This window comes from Rhipicephalus sanguineus, chromosome 4 (genome assembly GCF_013339695.2).
Source record: "Rhipicephalus sanguineus isolate Rsan-2018 chromosome 4, BIME_Rsan_1.4, whole genome shotgun sequence".
Lineage (NCBI taxonomy): Eukaryota > Metazoa > Arthropoda > Arachnida > Ixodida > Ixodidae > Rhipicephalus > Rhipicephalus sanguineus.
In genome coordinates, this window is record NC_051179.1 from 117808583 (window position 1) to 117835232 (window position 26650).

The 26650-nt window shown below is 47.8% G+C and overlaps 1 protein-coding gene across 1 annotated transcript in view; it reads left to right on the forward strand.

The window, feature by feature from the left end:
* LOC119390615 (caspase-2) overlaps positions 1-25023 on the forward strand; it is a 126658-nt gene extending 101635 nt beyond the window's left edge. The window contains exons 5-6 of the mRNA XM_037658217.2: positions 6164-6383; positions 24608-25023. Of these exons, the coding sequence (XP_037514145.1) occupies positions 6164-6383; positions 24608-24843 (456 nt within the window). The 3' untranslated portion in view covers positions 24844-25023. The remainder of the gene's footprint in view (positions 1-6163; positions 6384-24607) is intronic.
* The last annotated feature ends 1627 nt before the right edge of the window (positions 25024-26650 follow it).

Consider the following 26650-nt stretch of genomic DNA (forward strand, 5'->3'; position numbering starts at 1 on the left):
CGCGAAGCCGCCGCCAAGCGCACGCGGCGCCAGCCGGATCCCTCGACGGTGCGCGCCAAGGACGCCGCTGCGAAACGGGCTCTAGGAGAAGCGGATCCCGAGACCATGATTGCTTCAGGAGCTTTGCCCAAGCTCTTCATCATTCACACGTGGATATGCTGTAATTTTTTTATACAACGCGATGTCGTGCGACCTCATTTGCAGCCCCCGTACGATGGTCCGTTTAAGGTCGTCAACCGCACACCTAAACACTTCCGATCTCCTTTGCAGCGCCCGTATGATGGCCCGTTTAAGGTCGTCAACCGCACACCTTAACATTTACGTCTGCTCATCAACGGCAGGGAAGATACTGTTGCTGCCGGCCGTCTCAAGCATGCGTACTTGGACACCAACACTTCAACAACTTCAACAACGTCACATCTTACAACCACTTCGGAATGTCATACTCGCAGCGTGCACTTTGCCGCTCAACGGTCCGCGTCTGGCTACCTACAACAAACCCGCGGGCTACAAGAATCCGACCAGGGCAAGAATCCGACCAGGAAAACACGACGAGAACGAAGCTACCAGCATGAGACGGTCGCGCGTGGTTCCATACGAAATAGATATTTTGTGGTCTCACAGCATCGACATCTGCCTGCCTGTTCCCACAGTGCCAATCATCCCAAAGCCATCATCCTCAACCAAAGGGACTCTCGCAGGGATCGAAAGAAGCCCGTGTTTTCTTAACTTTGGTTGTGTTTCCACTGTTACTCACGACCCAGCAGCGAACGTGACATTCTATGGATTAACTTGGCATTCCAGACGACCTCAACTCTGCTCCTACGCCTCTGTAACCAACCAGGTACCATCTGAGAGTGCTATAGGAGCTACATCCACCATAACACTACTGAAACTATGCCTTGCCGATCTCACGTTATGGCTCAAGCTGAAAACAATTTCCACATTATTCGCGTGACATCAGAAGCTCACAAGTATCAGATACTGCTGTAAGCGTTGCCATTACAGGCAAGGGCCGAGATACACCATCCTCTTGCAGCCACGTGACGAAAATCTATGTACGACAATAGGACAGACTCTTCGTCACCGTGTCGTTTTGCCTGGACGTCGTCGTATACAGCTCCTGAACAATGAAGAGTTCGGTGACTGATGCCCAAGTCAGTTTCTACGCCATCTGCTACAGCACCTGAATGGTAACAAGCTAGACTTCTTAGGCACGGTTGTATTATGCGAGCTGCTTCTAAAACGTCTTCCAGCCAACATACGAATGGCTCTCGTCGCAGCTCAGCATAAGTCTTTGGCGGAACTCGCCGAACTGGCCGACGGACATTCCTCCTACATTCATCAGTGCTGCCCGTAAATCTCCAGTTTCTGAAGTAGATTGTCTTCGAGAAACAGTAAAAGAGCTCACATCTCAAGCGGCCCAACACTGCCAGAATTTTCTAAATGAACCGAGCATCAGTGACCGACCCAGTTCAAAACCTCAGTCTCTCAGGCCTCGTTCTATGCAATGGTCGTTTGAACAACCTGCAGGAAATTTTTAACCGCAGAGCCTGTGCTATTACCACCGACATTTTTGCGCTGTTCCTCGCCGCTGTATGACATCCTGTTCGTGGAACACGGGAAACACTCAGGCCGGTCATCAATAACAACGGCGGGTCATCATGCCGCCTTTACATTACCGACCGAATGACAGGGCTGCGTTTGTTGGAGGGTACCGGTGCAGACGTTAGCATAATTCCTGTGTCTAAGGATGACCGGAGTCTCCACGCAGTCAGCCTCGCTGCACGCTGTAAACTCTTCGTTCATCGCAACCTACGGACAGAAATCTCTTACCCTCGGTCTAGGCTTTAAAGGGACGCCAAAGAGCAAAACAATTTTCTCGTATTAGTAAAGTGCTCTTTCACGATATCAAAAACGCCACGCTTGCTGCGAGAAGACGCTTAGTAAGCGAGAAAACACGCAAAAACAAAATGTAGGTGGCGCCGCCACCTTGAAGTTTCCGCACCAATCGCAGTGACGTCACATGTTTGACGGCGCCTACTAGGGACTACGTAGTTCCTAATCGGTAAAAATGAAGTACATTGTCCTCTGAGGAGGCCATAGACTAAACATTACAAGTTTAGTATAATTCTGTTGAGCCAATGGCGCCAAAATACGATAAATAGACTTTGGAATCCGTGACGTCAAGCAGCGAAATTTCGGCGCGAAACTTACAAGATGAACTTGATTTTCTCAATACACTTTGGAATCCGTGACGTCACGCGGGGAGATTGCGGCGCGAAACTTAAAAATGAAGCGTTGGACTTTATTTTCTCCTCTATTATTAACGTATGATGGCGAAATTAGACACTAGAGTTCTCAGAGCACGATTTATCGATCTAAACCGATTCATTGTGTCTCTTTAGTGTACCTTTAAAAGAAGGTTACGCTGGCTATTTTAGAGAGCAGACGTCCGCTATGCCTTCTTAGGGGCCGATTTCCTCAGAGATTTTCGCCTGCTAGTAGACATGAGCCGCTGTCGCCTTATGGATAACAAGACGGGCCTGTGAATATGCGGTTTCTGTCAGACGCTACTGCCCTAAACTCTACCTTCGTCAAACCACCTAGCTCACCGTGTACAGCTCTTCCCAATAATCTTCCAAGAATTATGACGCAGCCTCCATCGTATAAAGCCCCTGAACACACTGTGGGGCACTGTGTCGTACCACAGGCCACCTGTTGACCGCTGCCCTCGCCGACGTGGTTGTGATAAATTTCGAGTTGCTTGCAATGCGTTCGAGCATATGTTGCAACTAGAGATCATTCGCCATTCATCGAGCTCGTGATCGTCGGCACTACACGTGGTACCTAAGAAAAAGAATGATTTGCAGTCCTGTGGTGATTATCGCGCGCTGAATGCGGTCACAGTCCCAGGCCAATATCCCCTGCCCAATGTCCAGGATTGCACTGCCTTTTTAGCAGCAGAACCGTATACTCGAAGATTGATCTCGTGAAAGCCTATAACCAAGTCCCAGTGAAATCATCTGACATTCCGAAAACTGCTATAACTACCTAGTTTGGCTCAATTGAGTATTTAGCCATTTCTTTCTGTTTGCGAAGCGCAACTCAAACCATTGCAGCATTTTGTGGACGAAGTCACCAGAGGCTTCTCGTTTGGTTACAGCCACATAGATGATCGTCTCGTCGCCAGCATTGACGCTGAAGCACACAAAGCACATTTACGCCAACTTTTCACTTGAGTTCGAGATTACGATCTCGTCATCAATTTTGATAAATGTTAGTTTGGGGTTCCGGAGATCGATTTTCTGGGACATCAATAACATCACCGAATATGGCATCACACCGCTGCCTGATAAGTTTGAGGCCACCATGGACTAAGCGCCACCAAAGTCCTTACGGAGCCTGCGATGTTTTCTCGTCAAGTTATATCACCACTTCATTTCGACATGCTTTAGGCTGCTGCAGCCTCTTTAAGCATTCCTTTACACTTTAAAAGCTGAATCTGCGTCACTGCCTTGGGACACGGTCGTCGATCAGGCCTTTGCCGACATTAAGACGAAACGTGTCCAAGCCACCCTCCTGCATGACTCTTTACAGACAGCTTTGACTAGCCTTATGGCGAACACTTCTTCAGAAGCCGTTGGAGCCGACCTTCATCAGTGGATTAATGGCGCATGGGTGCCCACCTCCCATTCCCTAATGTTACGCGTCACAGATCGCTGATGCGGTACTTTCGACGGAAGGTCAACGCCGTCTACCTTGCAGTGAAGCATTTAAGGCATGTCTCTTGTCATAGTACGATCACCAAGTACCTAATAAGCGTGCAGGCTGCAGTACATTGCAGGGGCTTTGCCAGAAGTTTCTTACGAGGGACAGGGGAGTCTAGTCACCCTATCGGAAAACCCAGGGACGCTGTCCCAGTGCCATACATGATTATTGGACCAGTGTGGCGCTGGGTACTGGGACGCTGGCACGCTGCACGCTGCACGAGGCACGCTAGACATTGGCACGCTGCACACTGGGACACCCGTTACGGGCCTAAATCGGGCTTTTAAATGGTGTTTAAAAACTGTGGTCATTCCCAGATCGTAAGTAGGGCTGAAACACGAGCACTGCGAGAACCCCCCCCCCCATAATAAACAAGCGAGCGCGGATCGAACCCACCATCTCGGCACACCGTACATCCTGAGTCGGACACGTGACCACTACACCGCACCTGGAAGACTTTTTTTTCTCTCTTTCATGGTATTTACTATAAATGTGCGTAATTAGCATACATAGCGAGCGATATACTCAAGGCGGCCTCTACTAGCGTACAAGAATTACACAGAAGTCCTGAGAGGATATTAAAGCAGTGCATTTCGTGATGAGTGGATACCAGTCCGGTTTAAACTGTAATTGCTGATAAAAGTATTTTATATCCAGTGTCATTTCAATGAAATGCAACCGAGATGGTACCATGGGTGCCGCATGCCTGTCTAACATGCGAGTTTTCCTTAAAGCGCCAATCCCATTAGTAAGAGCATGTCAAAAGGCATCGAATGGCTCTTGGGTGGCACGAGATGACGTATGCTATATAGGGGCCTTTCAAAAAACAACTGGATTTAAGTTCGTACCCCACCTCGAAGACGGGAGTCGATCTTTTCTTTCTTCTTCATGTTATAACTACTTCCGGTAGACTGTATTTTCATTTTCATCATTTAGAAACTCAGATTCCAGTCTCTTCGTGCTCGCGGCAACCTAACAGCATATAGTTAATTTGTTATGTGCTGCCTAGGATCAGAACGCCTATTTGGCACGTTTTGCCGCAAAACATATTAGCGTAACCGCAGATGTGCCGCGGCAATCGCACTGACCTATGAAGAAAACAATGTGCATCTGAACTGCGCACTCAACACTTTAGTTTTTGTCACCCGTTTGGGCACATTTTCTGTCCTTTTTGTTTACGTTCCGCGTACTATACAGCCGCAGTAGTTCACTGTACCGAACCGACCATTAGGCTTAGAGCTGCATTCGTGCGCCACGATCGCTGTGTAGAATGTGGATATTGAATTACGAAGAATTTGATAACTGTGCAGATGTAGTTTCGATCATACCTGACTCGAGCGAGGCCATATTTGCACCTTCGACTGCACATGTAAGAAGTTAAAAACGCCGAGATTGCGCGTTACATTGGCTCGCCGTTTCCGGTGACGTGCGGCTTTCAGCGGTACGAGCCCATATGGAAGGACTGAATGCTAGAGTAGGTTGATGTTGATTATCAGACTAAAACTAATGTCATATTTTGTTGCGAATGATAAATTATTTCGATGCAGTTATATGAACTACATTCACGACACTCGACCACACAATTCAGAGAAAGCGAACGCGCGCGTGCTCGAAAAATGATTGCTTTAGCGTATACGTACGTCCGTCGCTTAAATAAAACTAAAGCTAGATATGTGTAGGACACACAATAGAATAATACTTGAAAATATTCGATAAATTTTTCCTTCTACTGCTCGCGGTCTAATACCAAATCTTATACAAATTCTACCCAACGCGCCCAGTTTTTTCCAATGTGCCCCCAGTGTTCCCAGTGCACGGGCAGACACTGTACAGCGTGGGCGGTGCCTCCCAGTGCGCTGTAAGACATTGGGTCACAGTGTACAGCGTTCCCAGCATCTGTGAGCGGACAGGGCGGCACAGGCCACGCTGTACAGTCTGTCCCAGTGCCTGCCAGCGCGCTGTAGTACACTGGGACACGCTGTACAGCGTTTCCAGTGCCAACGTGCGCTGAAAGGCACTGGGAGGCACTGGAAACGCTGTTTTTTTTTCGATAGGGTCACCTTTCAAGAATGTTTGCGCGTGTGTTTGTACGTGTACATGTAAGCATTCATGCGCTAAATTTAAGCATTTCGTGAACCCCTAACGCCCCCGCCCCCTCCTCGAGGGCTACGTCAATGCTTCAGAGCTATTTCGGGTGGGGCAGTGTTGATTTGAACTTTTGAGTCTAGTGAACAGGCATGCATTCATTTTACGGAATGCCCAACTCTGTGCATAATATTGCAGGCCATAGAGAGTCCGTGAAGTCACGCGGTGACTTCTAAGCACAGGGTTTCTTTCTAGTGTCCTTAACACAAATCTTTTCCGCATTAAACGTTTGCCCGTCCTTATTCAGGAAATGAAGCTGTTCCTGTCTGTAGCAGCCCAGTCTGCACATGAGAGGACCGACTGCCTGGTTGTGGTCCTCATGTCACACGGCACGACAGAGATGATTCATGCCGCTGATAACGTGCCGCTGCACCTGGACGACGATATATGCGCACTGTTCAACAACGAGAACTGCCCAGGCCTGCAAGGAAAGCCCAAGCTGTTCTTCATACAGGCCTGCCGTGGAGGTGCGTGGTACTTTCTGTCGTTTCCCTTTGTTCCTACAGCCGTATTTTGTAACATTTATGTCATTTCTACCCTTCCTAGCTGACGCAAATATGACTTGTAAACCACTGCTATTTTGTCATCACAGCGATTAGGCAATTGCAGAAAAATCAAAAGAACGAATTATATAGTAGGCGATGCCACAATAACAAAGAAATATTCACACTGAAGGACACCGCCCATCATGATGCTGATAAGTGGGAATAGTGTTTGAACCCTTGTGGTGGTATGCGTGCGTCTCCCGCCCCCCACAACGATCGCCGTAGGTGCCGCTGGCTCATTGCGCCAGACGCTCCCCTAAACAAGGTTAACTAAAACCACTGCTCTTCCTCCACCACCTGTCTCACGAACTGTGTACAGTAGGGCTGAATAAATAGTTCCCTTCAAGAACCCGACACAAGTGCACCTCTAAAGTTTTGTGAGACTAATTCCTTTTGCCTGGAAAAAAAACTACGTAGAAACACCCATACGTACTAATTTTCACTTTAAAGGAGTACTGACTAGAGCTGTGCACGGGCCGTATTTCCGAGCCCGAGCCCGGCCCGGGCCCGCTGACTTTGTCGAAGGCCCGCCCGAGCCCGACGGCAAAGGGCTGCGAGCCCGCCCGGCCCGACCCGACGTACGAAAACACAATCCCGGGCCCGGCCCGGCCCGGCTTTTTGAAGGTTCGCTGCGAAAACAAAACATCGTTTTCCGGTAATTTGGCATTTTATTGAGCATATCAAATATGATCAAACGACACACGACGAACAGTCTCTATTGCACAGATTACAAACTGCCGTGCAAAAACAGCAAGCAGTCCAACGATTCCGGCTTCAACGAAGTGCGGCGCTTTCGCATTATGTAGCCCGCCGAAATGAAGTTACGTTCGCTGCTTGCACTCGTCGCTGGAATTGCTAATATATTTTTGCCAGCCTGGCAACCTTGGGATATCTCTGCTGCTTGTTTTTTCAGAAGATTAAAAACTTCAGATGGACAGGAGGGCGATTCCATAGAGAGATAATCGGAGAGCTCATCTTTTGTAACTGCTACATTCTCACCACTGTCGCTCCACTCGCTGAACAACTGCATTGGAAAGGAAAAGCGGTAAAAGGCGGTCGCGGAAAAGGCGCTGTATGCGTGCTGGAAAACGATTCCCGCTCATTCTCTATATTTCGGGCTTGAGTCGGGCTTTGCGCCGGGCCCGAGCCCGGCCCGCTAAAACTCCAAGTAGTGAAAATACGTCGGCCCGCCCGAGCCCGGCCCGGGGGCCGGGTCGGGCTCGGGCTTTCGGGCTACCCGGAGCCCGTGCACACCTCTAGTACTGACTACTGACACAGAATTTTGAAGGCGAGATAACCCATGGGATAGATTTGTGTGGACACACACGCACCATCTACGCCATTAAAACGAATAATATAGCCTACAACATGTTTAAAATCGATTTTAATGTGCGTGTCGCACCACTGCACGCGAAACGCGCCTTCGGTTTTCGTGTAAACAACGAACCGCCCCCTGCGTCACGAGTTTGTGTCGGCTGCCTTGATCCTTGCGAGCGCTCTCTTCTGACCTCTTCAACGGGAAGAGTGGGAGAATTGCATGGGAGTACAAAAGCTGATATCCTTGACCCGGCAGTGCATTTTTTGGGGGTCCCGCGTACTTACAACGCCTCAGAGGATGCAGGAAGCCTTCATTGAAAAGAGCTGTCAGAGATGTGCATGCGGTTTTGCGTGCTCACCTAGCCAGCTATGTTTACACGAAAACAGCTCAGAGTCCAGCCTCACTTGGCGCTCTCTGAAACGGAAACTGCGACTGGGAACTGTAGAGCCGTCTCCAAATAATTAACCGTCGCGCGATCGAGCACCCGTGCTTTAGAGCCGTGATATGTGAATCGTTAACTACCTATTGCAACCGGAAAAACGAGATGCAATACTTTTGTATACGTGCTCCTCTAAAGCCACTCCTTTGTCAAAATAATTACCATGATAAGTATGTCTAAATGAAAATTTATTTCCATGGTGCGGTCGTTAGTCTAAATTTTTATAGCATTATTTTTGAATCGAAGTTATAAAACTCCGGCCTCACAAAAATAATGCAACATATTTCAGAAATCGATTTAAGGCGCTTGCTTGCCTTTAATTCAGGAAATTTGTAAAAAATCGATTATCTCCTTTTTACATGGTATTAAAATACTGCATTTTCAGAGAAGTGTTCTTCGTTAAGCATTTTGGTTAGGCAACTATAAATAGTATACTTGTTCACCTATATGTGGCAACGCCTTAGGAAATTTCCGGAGTTCCAAATGCTACACATGTGGAATAAAAATAAATGAAATTTGACAATTATTCTACAACACTTTTATCTGGCTATTAGCTCCCCATCTCTTCATTTTCATTAAAAAAGATTCTAAAGTCTCTAAGTTCCACATGCCTCGTGATATTGCTTGAGTATGCATAAAATTGCTCTTCAATAAGAGTGCATTAGTTCCTTTCTATGTCGCTAGGGGATGCGGTGTTGTCCCCTTCGCCCTCGTCAAAAGTACGCTACGTCATTATACGGTATAACCTCAGAGCTGCAGCTTGCTATGTTTCCTTGGCGCAACACATGCGCGCCTTGGAAACTCAGCACAATATGGTCTGGGTGCGAGGGTATCCGTGCGGCTCGCCACGAGCTTGAGTTCCAGACTGGTGTGTTCTGGTGTATACACCATAGCACGCTACTAAAACTGGGAGCGGAGTGAAAATGCGCTAGTACATTGTAAACCACTTCGCACCCATAAGGGGGTTTCAAGCAAGCAAAACACCCTTTTGGCTAACCAAAATTTGCAAAAATTAGGGTGTAAGGGTGTTTTCGTTCCCCAAAATAGTCTTTAAGAGGTAATGCTCTAACTAAACACTCTTTAGGAGTTAAGGGTGTTATGTGTTATCGAAACACCCATGGCCCATACCACAGCGTGCCAGATGATAACAGGGATTCGCTGATTAAAATGTCGTTGGATCTTAGGCGAGTTTAGATAGAAGATATGTCTCTTTTAGGGCTATCTACAAGCGTACCATATATTTATGCCTATTCCCTTATGTTTAATGTTCACTTATACGGAACAGAAATATATCCACCGGCATTGAACGGCGGCTTAAGATACTATGGCTATGTATACCAGATGGTCAGTGTAAGGCTGTGTAGCACGAGCGCTCCGTCCATGTGGTATTTTACAAGACGATCTGTTGTGCGTGCGGTTTGGCGCGTGCGTGCACCTTCTATGCTGATGTCATTTGTTTTTGCATGTTCCCTGACTGGTAGATTTTATTTTTCATATTTTTCAGTGATAAGGGTGTTTAGCCCATTGGAAACACCCTATGATAACGGTGTTAGGCCAGTGGCAGCACCCTATGGTATGGGTGTTTTCATACGTGAAGACACCCTTTTCCTAGGGTGTAAGGGTGTTAGTTATAGACACAGCAAAACCCCCTTAGCGGTGTAAAGTGGCTTACTGTGTAAGTACTCCAACAGCGTGTATTATGCTAGTGTGATGCCCACCTATTCCATTTTACGAACCTAATTTGCTTGACATGCAGCTGCGTTGAAGACAGACACAAGCTTTGTGTGTTTGTGCGCGTGTGTGTGTGTGGGGGGTGCACTTAGTGCCTGCTACCTTTCAGTGTATCCTTCGATGAAATTGTAGTGGAAGGTTAAGCACAATCAAGCAACGTGCATTACCACTTTCGACCATGTCGCATTAACATTTAGCGATTTGATGTCAATCACGTCTTCAAGATCACAAGCTTTCCTCTTCAAAAAGTAGTAAATGGTACGGTGTTCCTGAACAACTGGCTAGGACTTCGTGTCTTCATTCCAGCGTTAGATGTCCCCAAACTTATTTGGACACAAAGCATCTATTCGCACAGAGTACATAGCAATGACACATGAGTATACAGCACTCCCGCCAATGACCTTTACGTCACAAACGCAGGCGTATCTCTGGCTTGAACAGCTAAATTTTTAGCATATGGTTGCACAGCACGCGTTTGATTACGCGGGATTCCACGCATTTCAATATCGGCTTAACTAAGAGTAGCACAGTTTCGCTTGTAAGTAGCATTGTTAAAGAATTAAAATGGCGCAGATCGCTCTCTGACTACACGCTTTTGTGAGCAAGACGCATGACTGTATAGAAGAGCGCTCATGATACAGAAATTACGTTCCGCGAAACTATCTGCGAACCGTCCACTAAGAATTACGCGATGTATGTTGACATGATGCGTTTTCATAAATCTTTGCGCGCAGCTTGTTATATACGGCAATAAAACATCGTTTCACTCTTTCACAAGATGCATGCAAATTACGACTGACGTGTCATAACAGCGCGCACGTTTTGTACAAATGTAAGTGTGTGCGTACTTGACAAAGTTTCTCCCGCAGCCTGCATGGGGAACCAGCGCTAGAGTTTCCGCGGACAGGGTGCGCCGCCCTGCCGGGCACGGCCGGAATCACTCGGGCATACAAGCAAATACGAATGGCTGCTAACGTGAACTTGCCGCCGGGCGCGATCATCAAACGAGGAAAAAGAAGCGTCGAGACCGGCGGTATTGTTGTATTCACAAATGCCACAATCAAGAATGTCTTTAATAACTTTAAAAAAGTAGTCAAGAGCATAGTTGACTCTCGTCGGCTTTGCTTTCCACCGATGCACATGGGTTGGCGCTCTGGAAAACGTCACAAATCTTTTATTTGAAACTGGCCTTGAAAAAGTTAAAGAAAGCACATGACTGCTTAGGTTGCGTAAGCATCGCGCCGTACATTACACATACCGTATTTGCTCGATTGTAACGCCGGGGTGACATTTAATTACGTCCAGGAAGAAAAAATAGAATTTTGGTATTCAATTGTAACGCGAGGGTCGACTTTAGGTTGCAAACATCTAGAAAAAAAAACGCGTTACATTCGAGTAAAACGGTAATATACGTCGCTGTCTAGTGCACAGCTCTAGACCGGTTACAAATTCATGACCGCTAGAAAAACCGTGTTGTCTTCGCATGTTTCATTGCTGATCACACACTGCATGTCAAACTCGGAACAACCACGAAGTCAATTACCACTAGGTTCCGCAAAGGCATTTTTTTTTAAAGTATCGGGCTTAGACGACGGCCGATCACAACTTTGCAAACGGTCTGCAGACGATGGAGAGTCGACGTCGTTAAAGCACGAGACCTGCGACATGTTTGTATATCCGCTAACACCACTGATCTCCACTTTACACCGGACTTTTTACATTTATTTCACGCTTCACCGTCAGCTTCAAAAACGTTTTTTAAAGAATGCAATACGAGCATTTAGTGGGCACATGCAAGCCGTTAAAAACACCGTAAAGAAAAGCGCGTAGCCAAACAGCTTCTGTAATATAGTACGAGAGCTGTAATAGAGTACGAGAGCTGTAGATTACGTAAATTGCGGAGCTGTAACTACAGATTACGTAAATGTGACATGCTCGCTCAAAACAGCTGTCACTCACTGAGCCGAATGTTCTCAGGGCTGCCTGAGGCACTAATTTTATTTCAAAGCGGGCGCACAACGGGCACACTGCATACACCGTCAAGCTTGCTAGCGCTATTTGAACACACTTACCTGTAAGTTTACGTCGTGCGGTGCTTGGCACTTCGCTGAAAGGTCACAAGCGCTGTCTCTTCGAAAAACAGCTTCTACCACGTCATAGACATACTTCTCATTGCCAATGACAGCTTCCGTCCTTTCGACAGCACACACTCGCGAAGGTACCCGTCCGCACACATAAGCGAAGAATAATCGGTGGCATCGCTGCTCGCCCGCTGCGCCACAGTGCAGCGAAGTGTCTCGATCTTCGCTAGTCTTGCGCGTTCCAAAGTACCTACAAAACGACGCACATCGAGCAAAAGCCGCGGTAGTGTCGAATGACGTTCAGCATGCGTTTGAACGTGCCAAGAGGTGTGTGAGGGCACGTTGAAACGTGCCGTCGTACGCCTCGCGGCGGCTCTGTATTACTGGATGTTTCTCAGCTAGCTCGCCAGGGCAGCGCAGCTTGTACATTTTAGGCGCGCCACCTGGGCAGCGCTGGCTACCAATAGCACGTACTTTCATAGGTCGGCAAACTCACTCATGAGTCGACTCACTCATACTCAGATTGGCCCATGAGTCTGACTTTGAGTGAGTCCGGGTGAGTAATATCTTGGTGAGTTTGAGTCCGAGTGAGTCAAGTTGAGGAAATTTTTAGTGAGTCTGTTTGAGGAAAATTTTGGTTAGTATGAGTCCGAGTGAGCCCCCAGAGCAGAATATATTTGCTGAGTGAGTCTGAGTGAGTTCCAACTTTTTTGCCGACCTATGCGTACTGTAGACATTGTGGACTTCCATGAGCAAGGTGTTCTTGAAATATCACTAAAAACAGCGAAAATCTCCAGCTGAGAAAAAAACGCGAAACACGCTCTCCGACCAACTCAGTTTCGGAAGTTTCGCGCTTGGTTTGTTTAGCTACATTGTAGTGTAGCGTCGGCTCGCATGAAAGCCCAGGGATGTTTCTTCGACGCGCTTGCGATAGATGGCACGACGAGCGATGCAACAATGGCGGTACGCTTTGAATTCCCTATGTTCTGGTGTATAGCGAGACAAGTGTTTAATTCGTGCCTGAATTTCTTCAACAGCATGTAGACAGCTAGCGGTCAGAAATGAGCGGTCATATGCTACAAGTCAACAACTAATCTCGCATATCTTGCTATTGTCTGTCGGATGCCAGGGCTGGCGTTTCATTTGCACCTCACATTTTTTTTCGTCGCGCGCTGTTACGGGGCAAGCGAAACATTCTTTGGCCTTTCGCATGTGATCCAGTATACACAGTGACACACAGTAGCCCGTCATAGTGGCCGAAGAACTGACCTTATAACTGCAACAAAAATTGGCGGACCCTTCAGCTTCGCCTTTAAAGGGACACTAAAGGCAAATATTAAGCCGACGTTGATTGTGGAAATAGCGGTTCAGAAACCTCGTAGTGCTACTTTTATGCCAAGGAAGTGCTTATTTTGAAATAAAATCACGTTTTAGTGATCAACATCGTGTTTGCGCACTTCAAATCACCCGCCTGAAATCAGACTTTCATACATCACTGCTGCCGTGCCCAACGTTGCCCGCCCTTACTGCGCTGCCGCCGACACTAGTAGCAGCAGAGCGAAAGTAGCGGGACCCACAGCAGCAACAACGGCCATCGAAGCCATCGAAGCTTGCCGCAATCGCCGCAATGGATGTGGACGGAGAACTTGACAACGAGACATTGGCTCGCGACGCTCGGCTCCAATTCGGCGACTTGAGCCCCGATGAACGCGGTATGCTGCTGAGGGCTCGTTGTGCCGGCGTCATTGCATGCGACATTTCGTCGAACTTTCTGTCAGAGCGACTTTCACGCGCAAAACACGCGGCAGTACGCGATCCCGAAACTACCACTGAGACGCGACCGCGTGAGCGAAACAGGGCGCCGGGCGAAGCGCAGTTCGGCGAAAACGGAACCTTTGAACCACGCGCGCCGTTCCCCATACCAACGCCACAGCGGTTCTTTTTTCCATGAATCAAACGGAAACGAACAAACAGCATTTTATTACGTCATTTGATGCACGGAAGGTTCTTTTTTTATTGCTGCTAGTTTGATTACTATAAAAAGAAAAAGACCGTCCTATAGTGATTTATTGCAGGCAGACTCTCGTACGTCATCGAGATCACTTCGAAAATATCCCAATCGTGGCGCTCATCATGTGATACATTTACCTTAATTGCTAGGTAAATAGGGCACTGCTGTTGATAATATTGCCGTTTTAGAAGTTGTCATATATTGAGCTTTCACTCTGACATAAATTGTTATTTGCATTTAGTGTCCCTTTAAGACTTGAACGCGATAGCGAAATCCGGCCCTATAGTGCGCACTTCAACCATTATGTGCATACTTATTAATGTGTTGTTACACACACACGCACACAGACACACACACGCGCGCGCGCGCCCTATGTATCTTTAGTAATGGTACAGGTTTTCGATCTAAAGCACTTCCTTGTGCTAGAGTCGACACATATTCTTCACAATGCCTCACAGATGGCAGCACATTACCTAATGTTTGCTGTTTGCTTGATAAACGCCTCCTCTAGAAAGAAGGCGTTGGCTTGATATGTTTTCCGCAAGGTGGATATATGTGTCCATTTATAGAGCTGTTTGAAAGTTCGTGTGTGTTTTTAGCGGCGGTGGCTGCACTATCCCGGCTTTTTTGGAAGCATGGCGTCGCGCAAAAAACGTAGTTTGACGGCCTCGCCAATGCGCCTACAAATTGCCGAATGGGCTCATTTTCATCGAGAAACCTGTCGAACAAAATGCGTTAAGGAGACTCCTTCCACTACATGGCATTTATGTAGTGTTGTTTTCCCGAAGCAGTCGCAAGTAACATCGTGGCTTTGTGGTAGAACACCTGCTTGCCACGCAAACGGCCGGGGTTCGATCCCCAATGGGACCGAAGATTTTTATTGGTTATTTTATATGCACCTTTCTCGATTTTTCGCTCACGGACGACTTTTCGCTGACAAGCTACGTAGCGACGCCGACACCGACGGCGGCATTTCTGCGAAACGAGCTCTCTAACGCTATCGCGTTAAATAACGCTTTTGCAGCACCATTCCCACGCTAGCCTCTGCACTTTGTCTGAGACTTTAAAACCGATATGGCTTCTCGCGAGGAGACGGCGACGCGGAGTGGGTGAAAAGTTGTCTTCACCCTGTAAGCGGCGGCGCAGGCGTCCAGGCACAATAAAAGGGGCCCCCCAACACCTTTTTTGAAGCGCCTACATCGGTGGCGCTCGCCAGAACTATTGCGAGCGGGAATGATAACACAGAGCGCTGGCCTGTGATTGAATAAATGTAATGTTAGAAGTTACCGTGGCTTTGCATCAAAAAGGTATTATTACTGGGTTTCGTTTTTCTGTAGCGTGCTTTTTCACTGAAGGCCGAGTAGACTGACGCTCTTAAACTTTTCCAACTTTAAAACTGCAGCGCCAGTCAAACAATGCGCCCATGAATGCGCCGAACTCGACGGCGCTGGTGGAAACGGGTGGCTTCAGGCGCCGTTGTTTGAATAAACTGAACGAAAAAATGTAACAGCGTCCACGTACACACCGTCGCAACAAGAAAAATCACTAAATCTACAAAACATGATAGGGGCGTTTGCGAGCTGCCTTGTTTTGCACGTGCGCTTCACTCGTCAAGCACCATAGTGTTTGTTATTCTCGCAACAGCGTCCTCAATACGTTGGAAATAGCAGGCAACATGGTATGCAAGCTTCTCGTACGTAGGATCTTTCATTTCATTTCATTGGGGCGCCAACAAACGTCACAGAGCGCGTGAAACGTAGGCTTGTGACATCGCGAAAATCAAGTTGAGAGTAGGCCTCCATTTTATTGTATCTTGAGTGTTCTAGGCAGAATAACTTTGGACTGCGTGCCCCTATCGCTGCCGTTCTTGCTGCACTAATCTCTTAAGCCTTCAGTCTACGCAACCCGCAAGTAAAAAAATGTAAAACAATGAGGTCTGAAAAAGCGTTAGAGGGTCCCTTTAATCTCGGGGCCTGCGGGCCACGCCCACGCCCTTTCCAAAGATGGGCAAGATTTCTCGTACGCCGGATGTAGAAGCCGCTCGACGAGAGCGGCAGCAGAAGTTAGCACGAGAGCACTTCGCTGTTCTAAGAGCTTTCACAGCATGCGTGCAACTGACTTTACTTTTTACAGCAAAAGCTGCTGTTACGAACCGAATTTATGGCTTAGTTTGCCGCCGCCGCCGGTGTCCGTAACCGCTACCGCGCAAAATGAGAAAAAAACATCCAGTTTTGGACAGAATTTCAACCCGGGCCGCCTGCGTGGCAGACAGGTCTTCTAGCACAGAGCCACGCCAGTGCTTGAAACTCCTTCGCAAAAGGACGCTATGGAAGCGTCATATCGGGCAAGGAATCGTGTTAACAGATGTATTAGGGCGTGGTTGAAGAGTAAAATAACACCTAGGCGTCACACAATACGAATTACATAACCAGTGAGTAGGTTCAAGCTTTCAACCCAATACAAAGGGTTCGGCCATAATTCTTCGTCTTCATTAGCCCCAGCGTCAACGAAACTTCACCGGCCCAACTGGACGGAGATGCCGCTTGCCATCCAGCGGAAGTTCGACACCAGCTGCCTCTTCTTCGTTTGTCCCCAAAGTACAGCTTGCTCTTGCACAAAGAAATACTCTGGTGGTCCCCGCGTGCACTCGTGCCTCCGCATGGATCGGACCTTCCCGGCGGCTTAACTCGCCGAGAGGAGGTTGCGCTGAGGAGGATTCGAATGGGTGCCGCCTTGACTCCTGCCATAGGGGCTACATGGACGTCCGGTGCACAGCCTCCCCGAAAGAAATGCCCCTTCCGCCTTGTCCCAGCCACAGAGGCCACGCGCGATCACCTGTTGGGGACCTGTCGGGGTCTTCCTTCACCTACGCGACTTTGACTGCCCCCCCCCCCCTCTCTCGGTTTACTACCTGACCTAACGTGCTGGACGCACTTTCCTCTGCATCGACCACACCTGGATTTTATCCAGGAAACTGAACTATTCGATTTTATTTAACTTATGCCGTAGGGCATACTGGCGCCAGTAAAAAACTCACAGTTTCGCCGCAAGGGCGAAGCAATTAATACGATAGAAAGAAATTGAAATGTCACACGAAGAACGAGAAGCAGCTCGATACTTGCAGCGCGCCGCTGAAGCACAAAGAAGGACGCCCGAAAAGAACGCACAGGGCAAGCGTGAACTAACAACTGCCGCAGTTGTTCCGTCTTTGTGCTTGAGCAACGCGCTGCAAGCGTTGACAATGGAGAATGGTGATTATGATGATTAACCTTTTCCTGATGGCGCTCACCCACAGAGGGGGATGGGCCAATAATCGAGTGGCAGGATGCCTTAAGAGACCGACAACCAATTTTTATGATGCCCATTTTCTTTAGCGCAACGGAAAGCTTACCGGTGAGAGCGTCTATTCACGAAACGGTAACGTGGAAAACGCCGTTATAGTGTACTAGAAGAGGGAAGTGCTCGGAAGAGCCGCAGCACCGAACTCCACAAAGTGAAGCCCAAACAGGGTCAATCCGCTTACAGCGCTGCCATCGGTAGTCTGCAATGTGTCGTCGTTTAATAGTTGCGCGCGGCTCCGCCGAAGTATTGCAGGGGTAGAATGCCCGCTTCCCACTCAAAAGACCCGGGTTCGAATCGCAGCTGTAGATGGTGGGTTTTTATTCTTAGCGTTACCTTTTATAGCTGTGTCGGTTTTCCTCTGTTTCGTTAAACTAGCTTCTGTTGCTGCGTATTGCTGCAAAAAGTAACGTAAAAGTCAAATCTCGTTTCGAGTCTCGCATTCGCGAAAATCTCGGAGGCCATACTTTACAATTTTGTTCAATCGCGGGCGGTGGCGCTGCAAATAACTGCTCTTACTGTCAAGTTTCTTCTATTTTACTATTTAACCAACAGGTAGCAACAAGCTAGTTTTAAGAAACAATGGAAAACCAATACTGCTATAAAAGCTGACACTAAGAATAAAAACACACCATCTACAGCTGCGATTCGAACACGGGCCTTTTGAATGGGAAGCGGTCATTCTACCCCTGCACCACTTCGGCGGAGCCGCGCGCAACTCTTAAACGACGGAACATTACAGACTACCGTACGCAGCGCTGCAAGCGGATTGACCGTGTTTGCGCTTCACTTTTCGAAGCTCGTTACCGAGCACTCCTCTGTTCTAATACACCCTAACGCAGTGAAACTATTGTATTCAGAATTTTTCTATCTGCGGCGAATATGAAGTCGTAAATACAAGTGACAACCCATGCTGCAAACAGCATGGATTGCGCGGCGGTTTGCTGAGCAGGCGTGCACTCCGCGCGCATGCGCCGCGGCTCGATATGTTCCACTGGCTACCGCGAGGGCAGCGCCGCTTCTCACCGTGCAACTCCTTTTACCTCGTAAGCAGCACAAAATACAGCGGGGGCAGATAATAATATACGTAGTCTAAATTTCAGGATTAATTATGCCGCGCTACGTGACTACGTACAGCAGAAAGTGATCGACTCCATAATCCAGCTTCAAGGCTCTTCAAAAACATAAATCCTACTCACAGCGCGAAAAGGACGCTGGAATCTGTCGCGATATTTCACTGTCTTTTCATTTTTACCAAGATCTAATGACACGGTGTGACCAGTTGTCGGTCCCCTTATGGCGAAAACCTATGAAGCTGAAGGAAGCTAGAAATTTAGATTAAAATGAAACATGCAATAAATGAAACTGCTTAGAGAGCAAGCGGTCAGACTGTCGTTTGGGCTTTCTAAGATAAATAATGAGAGATTTCAAATCAAGATTATGAACAGAGAACAATAGACTAACACGGTAATCTTTTTGTTTCATTTATGTAACCGAATACAGCAGAGCAGACATCCCTGTTGCCATGAAGTGCCGCCAAATGCTAAAATTACTGGAACATTTATTGCTAATCCTAACGTCTGAAATGGCGCTACAAGGTATCTTTATCTATGATTAGAATACCGGCGACAAAAGAAAATCAAATGAAGAATCAGATGCTCTTAGATATTTCTTTTTCTTTTAATCTGCCATACGTGGAGTGACCCCCAGCGTTTCCTGCCACACGGGGGCGTCTGATGCAAGGTGTGCCTAAGGTCCCTAGATAAAAAAGTTTTCAAGGTAGCGACACTCATTGCTCTTTGCGCCTTCCTCCTCACTCTCGCGCCTACCCCTCCTTTTCTACATCATTTGCGTCTGTGATTGGTGAATTCGTTGCACGTGATGCTGTTAGTGGATGGTGGTGATATTTATTATAAAGCAAAAGGTTCAAAACGAGTGCGCATGTGCATATGGTTCCAGTCGGATTCTTGCCGCGACGAAAGACGAAATCGTATCCAAGACAAGCTGTAGAAGAGGAGCGTTCCAGTTGACGCCGAGTCGGCCGAACATGCTTCGCCGTGAATTTTGAATATGTCATGTACTGTGATGTCGGCTGCAGCGACAAAACAGAAGGCGGTTTTCCCTCTACAACGTACCTCGTGGTATCCGGAATAGGGCACGCCGTGAAGTGTGGCTACAAAACATTTGACGCAAGGACTTCCGTGCAACGCCGTAGACGCGGCTTTGCGAGGCGAGTTGATTTGTCGCCTTTTGTTGAAACGCTACAGAACGCGCGTCTAACGCGCGTCTAACGCGCGTCTAGTACGTGAAACTCGTTACAAATATTTGTGCGTATGCACGTACAGTTGAATACAGCTGAAGTGGCTGCACTTTCAGGGACATTTCATGCCAGACCAGTTCGAGTCACTTGCACTTGAACGCGGCGTAAACAGGCTCAAACGCGACGCTGTGCCAACGCTTTTTAAGTCTGTTTCTGGTACTTGCCGCTGATGGTAGGGCGACGACATCGTCGCAATGTTCATCACTTCGGGACACCAAACTGGTAGAACCCCACTTGTCGTTAAGTTGCGTGCACCCGCATTGCGGTGCCGCGGTCTCTTCCGTAGTCACCCAGATAATTAAACATGCACCACGATTACCTGGCATCATGACTACGAAATTGGATGTATTTTTCCAGAAAAAACTGTCATCGCAATGCTGCTAGTCAAGCGTTCGTTCTAGTCTGGCCACGGCTTTTGCCTGTGTGCGCACAAGCGGCTATGATCACTCGTCACAACGTCACAACAAGGTGCTGTCAGTCAGGATCACAGGATCCAGCAAGAAGCACGTTAACTGTGCCACATCATATTCACGAGCAAAACACATTCGGAGAACTGGAGGAACCGGGACGAACTACGACGTACGATGCGAGACGCCATGGATAATGGTGTGAAATATAAAACTATAACAACGTTGCCAGTTGGGTAACACACATCACGCTTCTTCTTATGTTGTACCACTTGTATTCAACTAAGTAACCTTTTATCCTACGTCTCATTTACTTTTCATTTGCTATAAATATTTCTATCCGCCATAATAACTGAACACAAACATTCCCTTTTTTATGCACGCTTTGACCCTTCTTGGGGGCGCTCCAGGCAAATAAGCGAGGAGGAAAAGGAAGGGTGTCGCTACCTTGAAAACTTGTTTTATCTAGGGACCTTAGGTGTGCCCGGTGTTCTTTGTTTTATTTTCTTCCACAGCATGAGCTGGCACAGAAAAGGGCCAATTTGTCTTGCGCGTCTCAAGGGTAGTTTTCAAGTTGAAAGAATTTGGAGCGTGCGTCTGCAAGTGTCGACAATAGAGAATCAGACGCTCTTAGATATTTCTTTTTCTTTTGAACTGCGGCGCGTTGAGTGACCCCCTGCATCTCCTGCCACACGGCGCCGTCTGATGTAAGGTGTGCTCAGTGTTGTTCGTTTTTTTCCCCTTCCACATTACGAGCGGGTACAGAAAAGGACCACTTTGTCGTGGGTGTCTCAAGGGCAGTTTTCAAACTGAAAGAAAACCAAGAGCGTTGCGTGATAGAAAACACGCTCAAGCTTCTCTGAGATTTGCTTACCACCAGTGGTAAATGGTGTATATAAATAGCTCGCCGTTACTTTGCCGGCGCATGCATGCATTAGGCATGGTTGAGTTGTCTAATGCAGCGGGCTGGGGAGTGAGGGGTGGATGGTTCGAATCCGGTCGGGTGCTTCGAAATGTTTTCTTCTGCTTTATTTTTCTTTGAGCCCTATATATATATATATATATATATATATATATATATATATATTCGGTACATGACGGCGACGGCGAAAATCAGCCGAGAGTGTCCATATAATTGCTATGGCAATAAAAAGTGCACATAAATCCCCACAGAGTGTAGTGGGTACCTCGCTTCTCCGCAGAATGACGAATACGAGCATGCAAGGTGCTTCCCAACTTCGCGAAAGTTATGATTTATGGCGTAGTGGGTACATTGCAAGTGTACTTGTATTATTCGCCCCAAGAGAGTTTACAACGGGCTCTATAAAAACCGCTCTGCCAGATTTCGCTGTGATGTGCTGCGTGTTCCGCGCAGGCCGGGCGTTTTTAGGGGCGAAGCACCTTAGGGCGGAGCTTGGTGCCCCGGCGTCTAGCGTAGCTCCGGTTTACACTGAGCACGCGCCGGGCGCGCTGGCGCCCGGAGCGTGCTCTGGTTTGAATGGAGACCGCTAGGGGCGCTGCGGTGCCCAAAGGCTAATGAGCGCGCTTTTCCGACGCGCGCTCTCTTTCTCTTCAGCCATGGATGAAAACGGTCGCTTCTGACATGGATGCAAAGTCCAGAGTGACGGCTCAACAGCAAGGTGAGTCGAGGGCTCGCAAAGCTGCTGCAGCAAGGCGACGCAGAAAACGAGCGATCCATAGTAGTTTTTTAGTGCTATAGCAGCCACCGCATTCTGTTGAAAAAGCGATCACCGAGGGGAAGGTTTCTTCGCCACGACTACGTAGTAAATGGACTGGGACAACGTGGATGCCCTCGGCTTAGTGAATTGATGCGACATCGAGAAGAGTTCTGTGGTGTCCGGCCGAACGCCGCAGTTGATCATCGAGTCGATAATGCGCAGACGCGCGAACTAAATAAAAAACACGCACCGCATCCTGCCCGTGGCTTATCGGGACCGGCCACCTCAACACCATATACGCGTTATGACATCAATAAAACAACATTGCGTATACTGTACACACGTGTTTGTCACGCATTTGCATGCTCGAGTTGGTGCTCGTAACATTGGCTGACCTTAGAATGCCTACTGGAGGCACTGATGCTGAATGCCCACCACGCCATGATCTTTCCTTTTGGAAATTGGCGAAGTGCCCACGACTCGCTCATAATGTGCCATGCCCACCTGCGCAGCCGCAGACAGTGTAAGGGGTGGGCAGCGTTGAACCACCCACTCGTTGCGAATTTCACTTGTTTTCACGCCGGGTGCGATTCTGCAACGCAATATTACATGCGTTAAGGAGACTCCATCCACTACATAACATTCTTATAATTGTTTTTTATGAAGCAGTTTCAAGCACTGGCGTGGCTCTGTGGTAGAACACGTGCTTGCCACGCGGAAGGCTTGGGTTCGATTCTTACTCGGGACGAAGATTTTTATTATTTATTTGTTTGCATCTTGAATTTTCGCTCACGAACAACGCAGATTTTTTGCTCACAACCAGCAACGCCTACACCGGAATTTCTGCGAGACCAGTGCTTTAACGTTACCGCGTTAATGCGGAGTCATGCAGTGTCCAATACGACAGCCGTACACCATCGCCTGCATGAACACGCGAGGAGCAAAGCGCGCACTTCGAAGTCCTCGCCGCACCGAGGGCAACGGACCAACGGGGAAGCGCGTTCGAGAAGCGTGGCGGACGCCGCCACTTTAAGAGCCGGGTACGATCTTCAAGCTTTTGCTTTTTGTGCTTTTCTTTCGGTTGGACCTGGCTGGACGATGCGGCATATCGAAGACGGAAAAGTTCAGTTTCCGACTAGGCGAAGATGGCGGTGGCAGCGGTGAACGGAGGCGCCGCGCAAGTTTGGCGGAAGTTTCTACGATTAGTTACGCAAGATTGTTAAGGCACCTAGGCGGATAAAACATTTCTAATGTCACTTCTGCGGTCTCAAAAGTCGTTTGAAATATGTCTTGAAATTCCGGGGCGTCCCAGTGATTCAAATAGTAATAACTTCTTTCGAGTTTCATAGTCGAAGTTTCATATAACTGCACACACATAGTAGTGGTGAGTGAATATGAACTTCAAAGCGAATGCGCATAACGAAAATGAAATGCTATAGGACTCGAATATTTTTCGAATACGAGCACCGACTTTTGCAAAAAAATTAATCTGCACCAGCCGAGTGTTACAATGTAAGTTTTCTGTACACCAGACAATATACAGAAAATATATCCATTTCACAGCGCTACTACTTGATAGTACCACGTATTCACTTATTTAGTCTTGTCACGAGGAATGGTTAGTTGCTAGCTCCGTTCTGGAAGCAGCGAAATCGCAGTGCCTGTAACCATTCCTCCAGAAACGAAAACAGACGCTCCTAAGACGCACCAGTGCTAACGCGTTAATTTTTTTGTCGCAATTTGATCCTGTAAGCTGGCTTTCTCCATGGGAAGGAGCCATGACAACTGATCGGCGCGAGTTTCATTGCGGGAGGTTCTTGTGAGCATAACTGAGCAGTCGTTATTGCACTGGAGTTGGAGGCTGAAGTTGTTTTAGGCATTTCTTTTTAATTTCGCACTGGCCTCACACCTGTTTCGGTGGTTTTCTTCAGCATGATCTCGGCACTCTAATGCAACAACGTGCCACACTAGGAGAGGGGGGAGAGCTGAAAACATGCACTGGCTTTGAAAGCGGTGGTGGATGCCGCGAGGCTATCACTACCACCCCTGCGCACTCATAAAGAGCCGATGAAAAATGTCCCGCAATGTACATCATCGCCCACACATGATTTCCGCGACAAAAACAAACAAGTCCTCGCTGTGTTGAGGTTTCTCATGAGCACGATGCGCGCTCTCCTCAACGGGATGACAACTCCATCAGCTCGATGCGCACTGCAAGTTCTGGATTCCTTGGAGCTAATCCTTGCAAGCCTTTTTTAACATCTCGGATTCCAGCATACTGTTAGACAACCGCAGAGAAACGGGTCTCAAGGATTTGTCGGTTGTGACTGTCTAAATGTGCGCGTTGAACGCTGATTAGTGTGTGCGCATATTACTCGTTCTTTCCTTCCTACTTACTTTATCTATTATTTTTCTCCCGCTTCCCCGTGTAGGGTAGCAGACCGGGTACAACCAGGTTAACCTCCCTGCCTTTCCTTTACCCCTCTCTCTATCTCTCTCTCTCTCTAAGAGAAGGGGGGGGGGGGTGAATGACATTTGAAACTCATTTGTCTATTTGTACATAAATTCTACACAATTTAGCACAGGCGCGTAATACTTTGTGTTGATGTCAATACTTATGCAATTTTGTGGTATTGGAATATTTAAAATAGCAAACGTGTCTTGCGAATGAATCCAGTAGAATACGTTCCGTATTCGACTGGATTGGAATTGATCTTCGAAGTTTTGGGTATTCGCACACCCCTCTATGTTACCAACCTGTTTTCCTGTTTTTATAGAAGCAGCATGCATTTTAATGCTTCACTGTTTGTGTCTCGTGCAGGGAAAGAAGACAATGCAACGGGAACCACCGCGTATGAAAGTGCAGATGACATGGCAATGGCGGCTGAAGCGCCTCAGACATTGAGGCGGGAACGTACGGCCACCTGGTCGGACATGTACACCGCTTACGCGATGATCCCTGGCTACAAGGCGTCTATGAATCGTATGATCGGTTCGTGGTTTCTCTCGGCCCTCTACAGGGTGTTCACTGAACATACTGGCACCATGCACCTGTAGGAGCTGATGCACCGTGTCCACGATAAAGTCATGGCTCTGTCCACTTCCGATGGCACCAAGCAGACAGCCGGTGTGGAGACGCGAGGCTAGCGGAAGAAGCTGTATTTCAAACCGGGATTCTCCACTGACCACCAGCCATAGTAAGCCGAATTATTAAAGTGAAAGCTTTGGATGCCTCGTCCAATACGAAAAGTGACTGTCGGCGTCAACACGAGTAATGCAAACAATCATCATGTGATGGCGTCATCCTATCATGTCATCGGGATGTCACATACCGGTGGCATCATTGTGATGTCACTTAAGGTGAGGTCACATGAAAGCGTCGGGATATGACATCGTCGCTTAGTTATAGGTGGGCCGATCCAGGGAGCTCGTGAGGTGCAGAAATCTTGCAATGCATCTGATCCCGAAGCAGTACGAAAACACGCTAGATGCAGAAAGATTTCGCGGTCATGGTGATCAATGCAATCAACTACGAAGAAAAAGATATCCTTCTTCTTCAGGTCGTGTTAGGAGAATGCATAAAGGACCCTGTGAGTTTTGCACCTCTGCTTGTATATTGCGTTGTGTGTTGACTGCATTTCTAACAATGCGGAACGTTAACGATCGCCTTCTTTCATTAACGTGAGGTCTACCTGCGAGAACTTCTTCACATACGGTCAGTGCCAGCCTTACCGGAAGAGCCTCATCAATCATCAATGGGACCAGTGTACGTACTGGAGCCACTGGTGAAAAAGAAGGCCACGTGGCTAAGCAAAACAGCCTAGTTTCGGTGTAGATGACTTTACAGATTTTGCAAATGCGTCAAAAGTAGCGCTAAATGCTTACTGAATGCAACAGGCTACATCAATTCGTCGAAATGGAATTCGCCATTCTCGCCATTGAAAAACAATCCACGTATCATTGTTTTCCACACCTTTTTTTCAGTGGATGCACGTGGATCTGCGGCGCAATGCTCAGCGCATATTGCCAGTGTAACGTAAATTTACTGAAGTCTGCGAGCCAGCTGATTCTAATTAGTTGCTTCCGTGTGTCCAGCGCAAGACGTTGTCTAAGCTTAAGGCGACGTCGGAAACATGAACCAGCATCTCGCATACGCGGGCGTTCAGTGCCTCACACGAGGCAGTGGATACACCTCCGGTACCCCTGATGCCGAAAGAGCGGCGTAGCTCTTTGAAACGCGCTAAGAAAACTAAAACGCCGATAACTGGGCCCGACGGTGGCCCTGCAACATAAGTTCCAACTTTCCGTTTCAACAACACCCACTTCTTTTTCGTACGCACATACTACTTTACTTCCAATATGGAAACACAACTTATAGAATTGAACATCAGAGGACTGCTTTGAAACGTCCACGATATCCAAGACCTTCTCCACGAACATACAGCAGAGGTGCTGTGTGTACAAGAAATCCACCTAAAGTATTAAGACACCAACTTTATACGCCGTTATGCTATTGTGGCGTAATCCGGTCGTGTAGCCGTCATAGTCAATCAAGGAGGAGCATGTACACATTTACCACTCCAAACGTCCCTTGAGACAGCGGCTGTTTGAGCGGTTCTTTTAAATAGGCGCGTCCCCATTTGCTCTCTCTACATACCTCCTCACTACCATCTGCACAAACATGAATTCCAGTCCTTAATAGATGAACTACCAGAGCCTTATCTGGTCCATGGGGACTTCAATGCACGTCGGAGTCTATGGGGCGATTCTCGCTGCGATGTGTGCGGTCGTCGAAATGAACGATTCCTTTTCTCTTCTTGCGCATGTCTCTTGAATCAGAAAGAGGCAACATATTATAACCTCA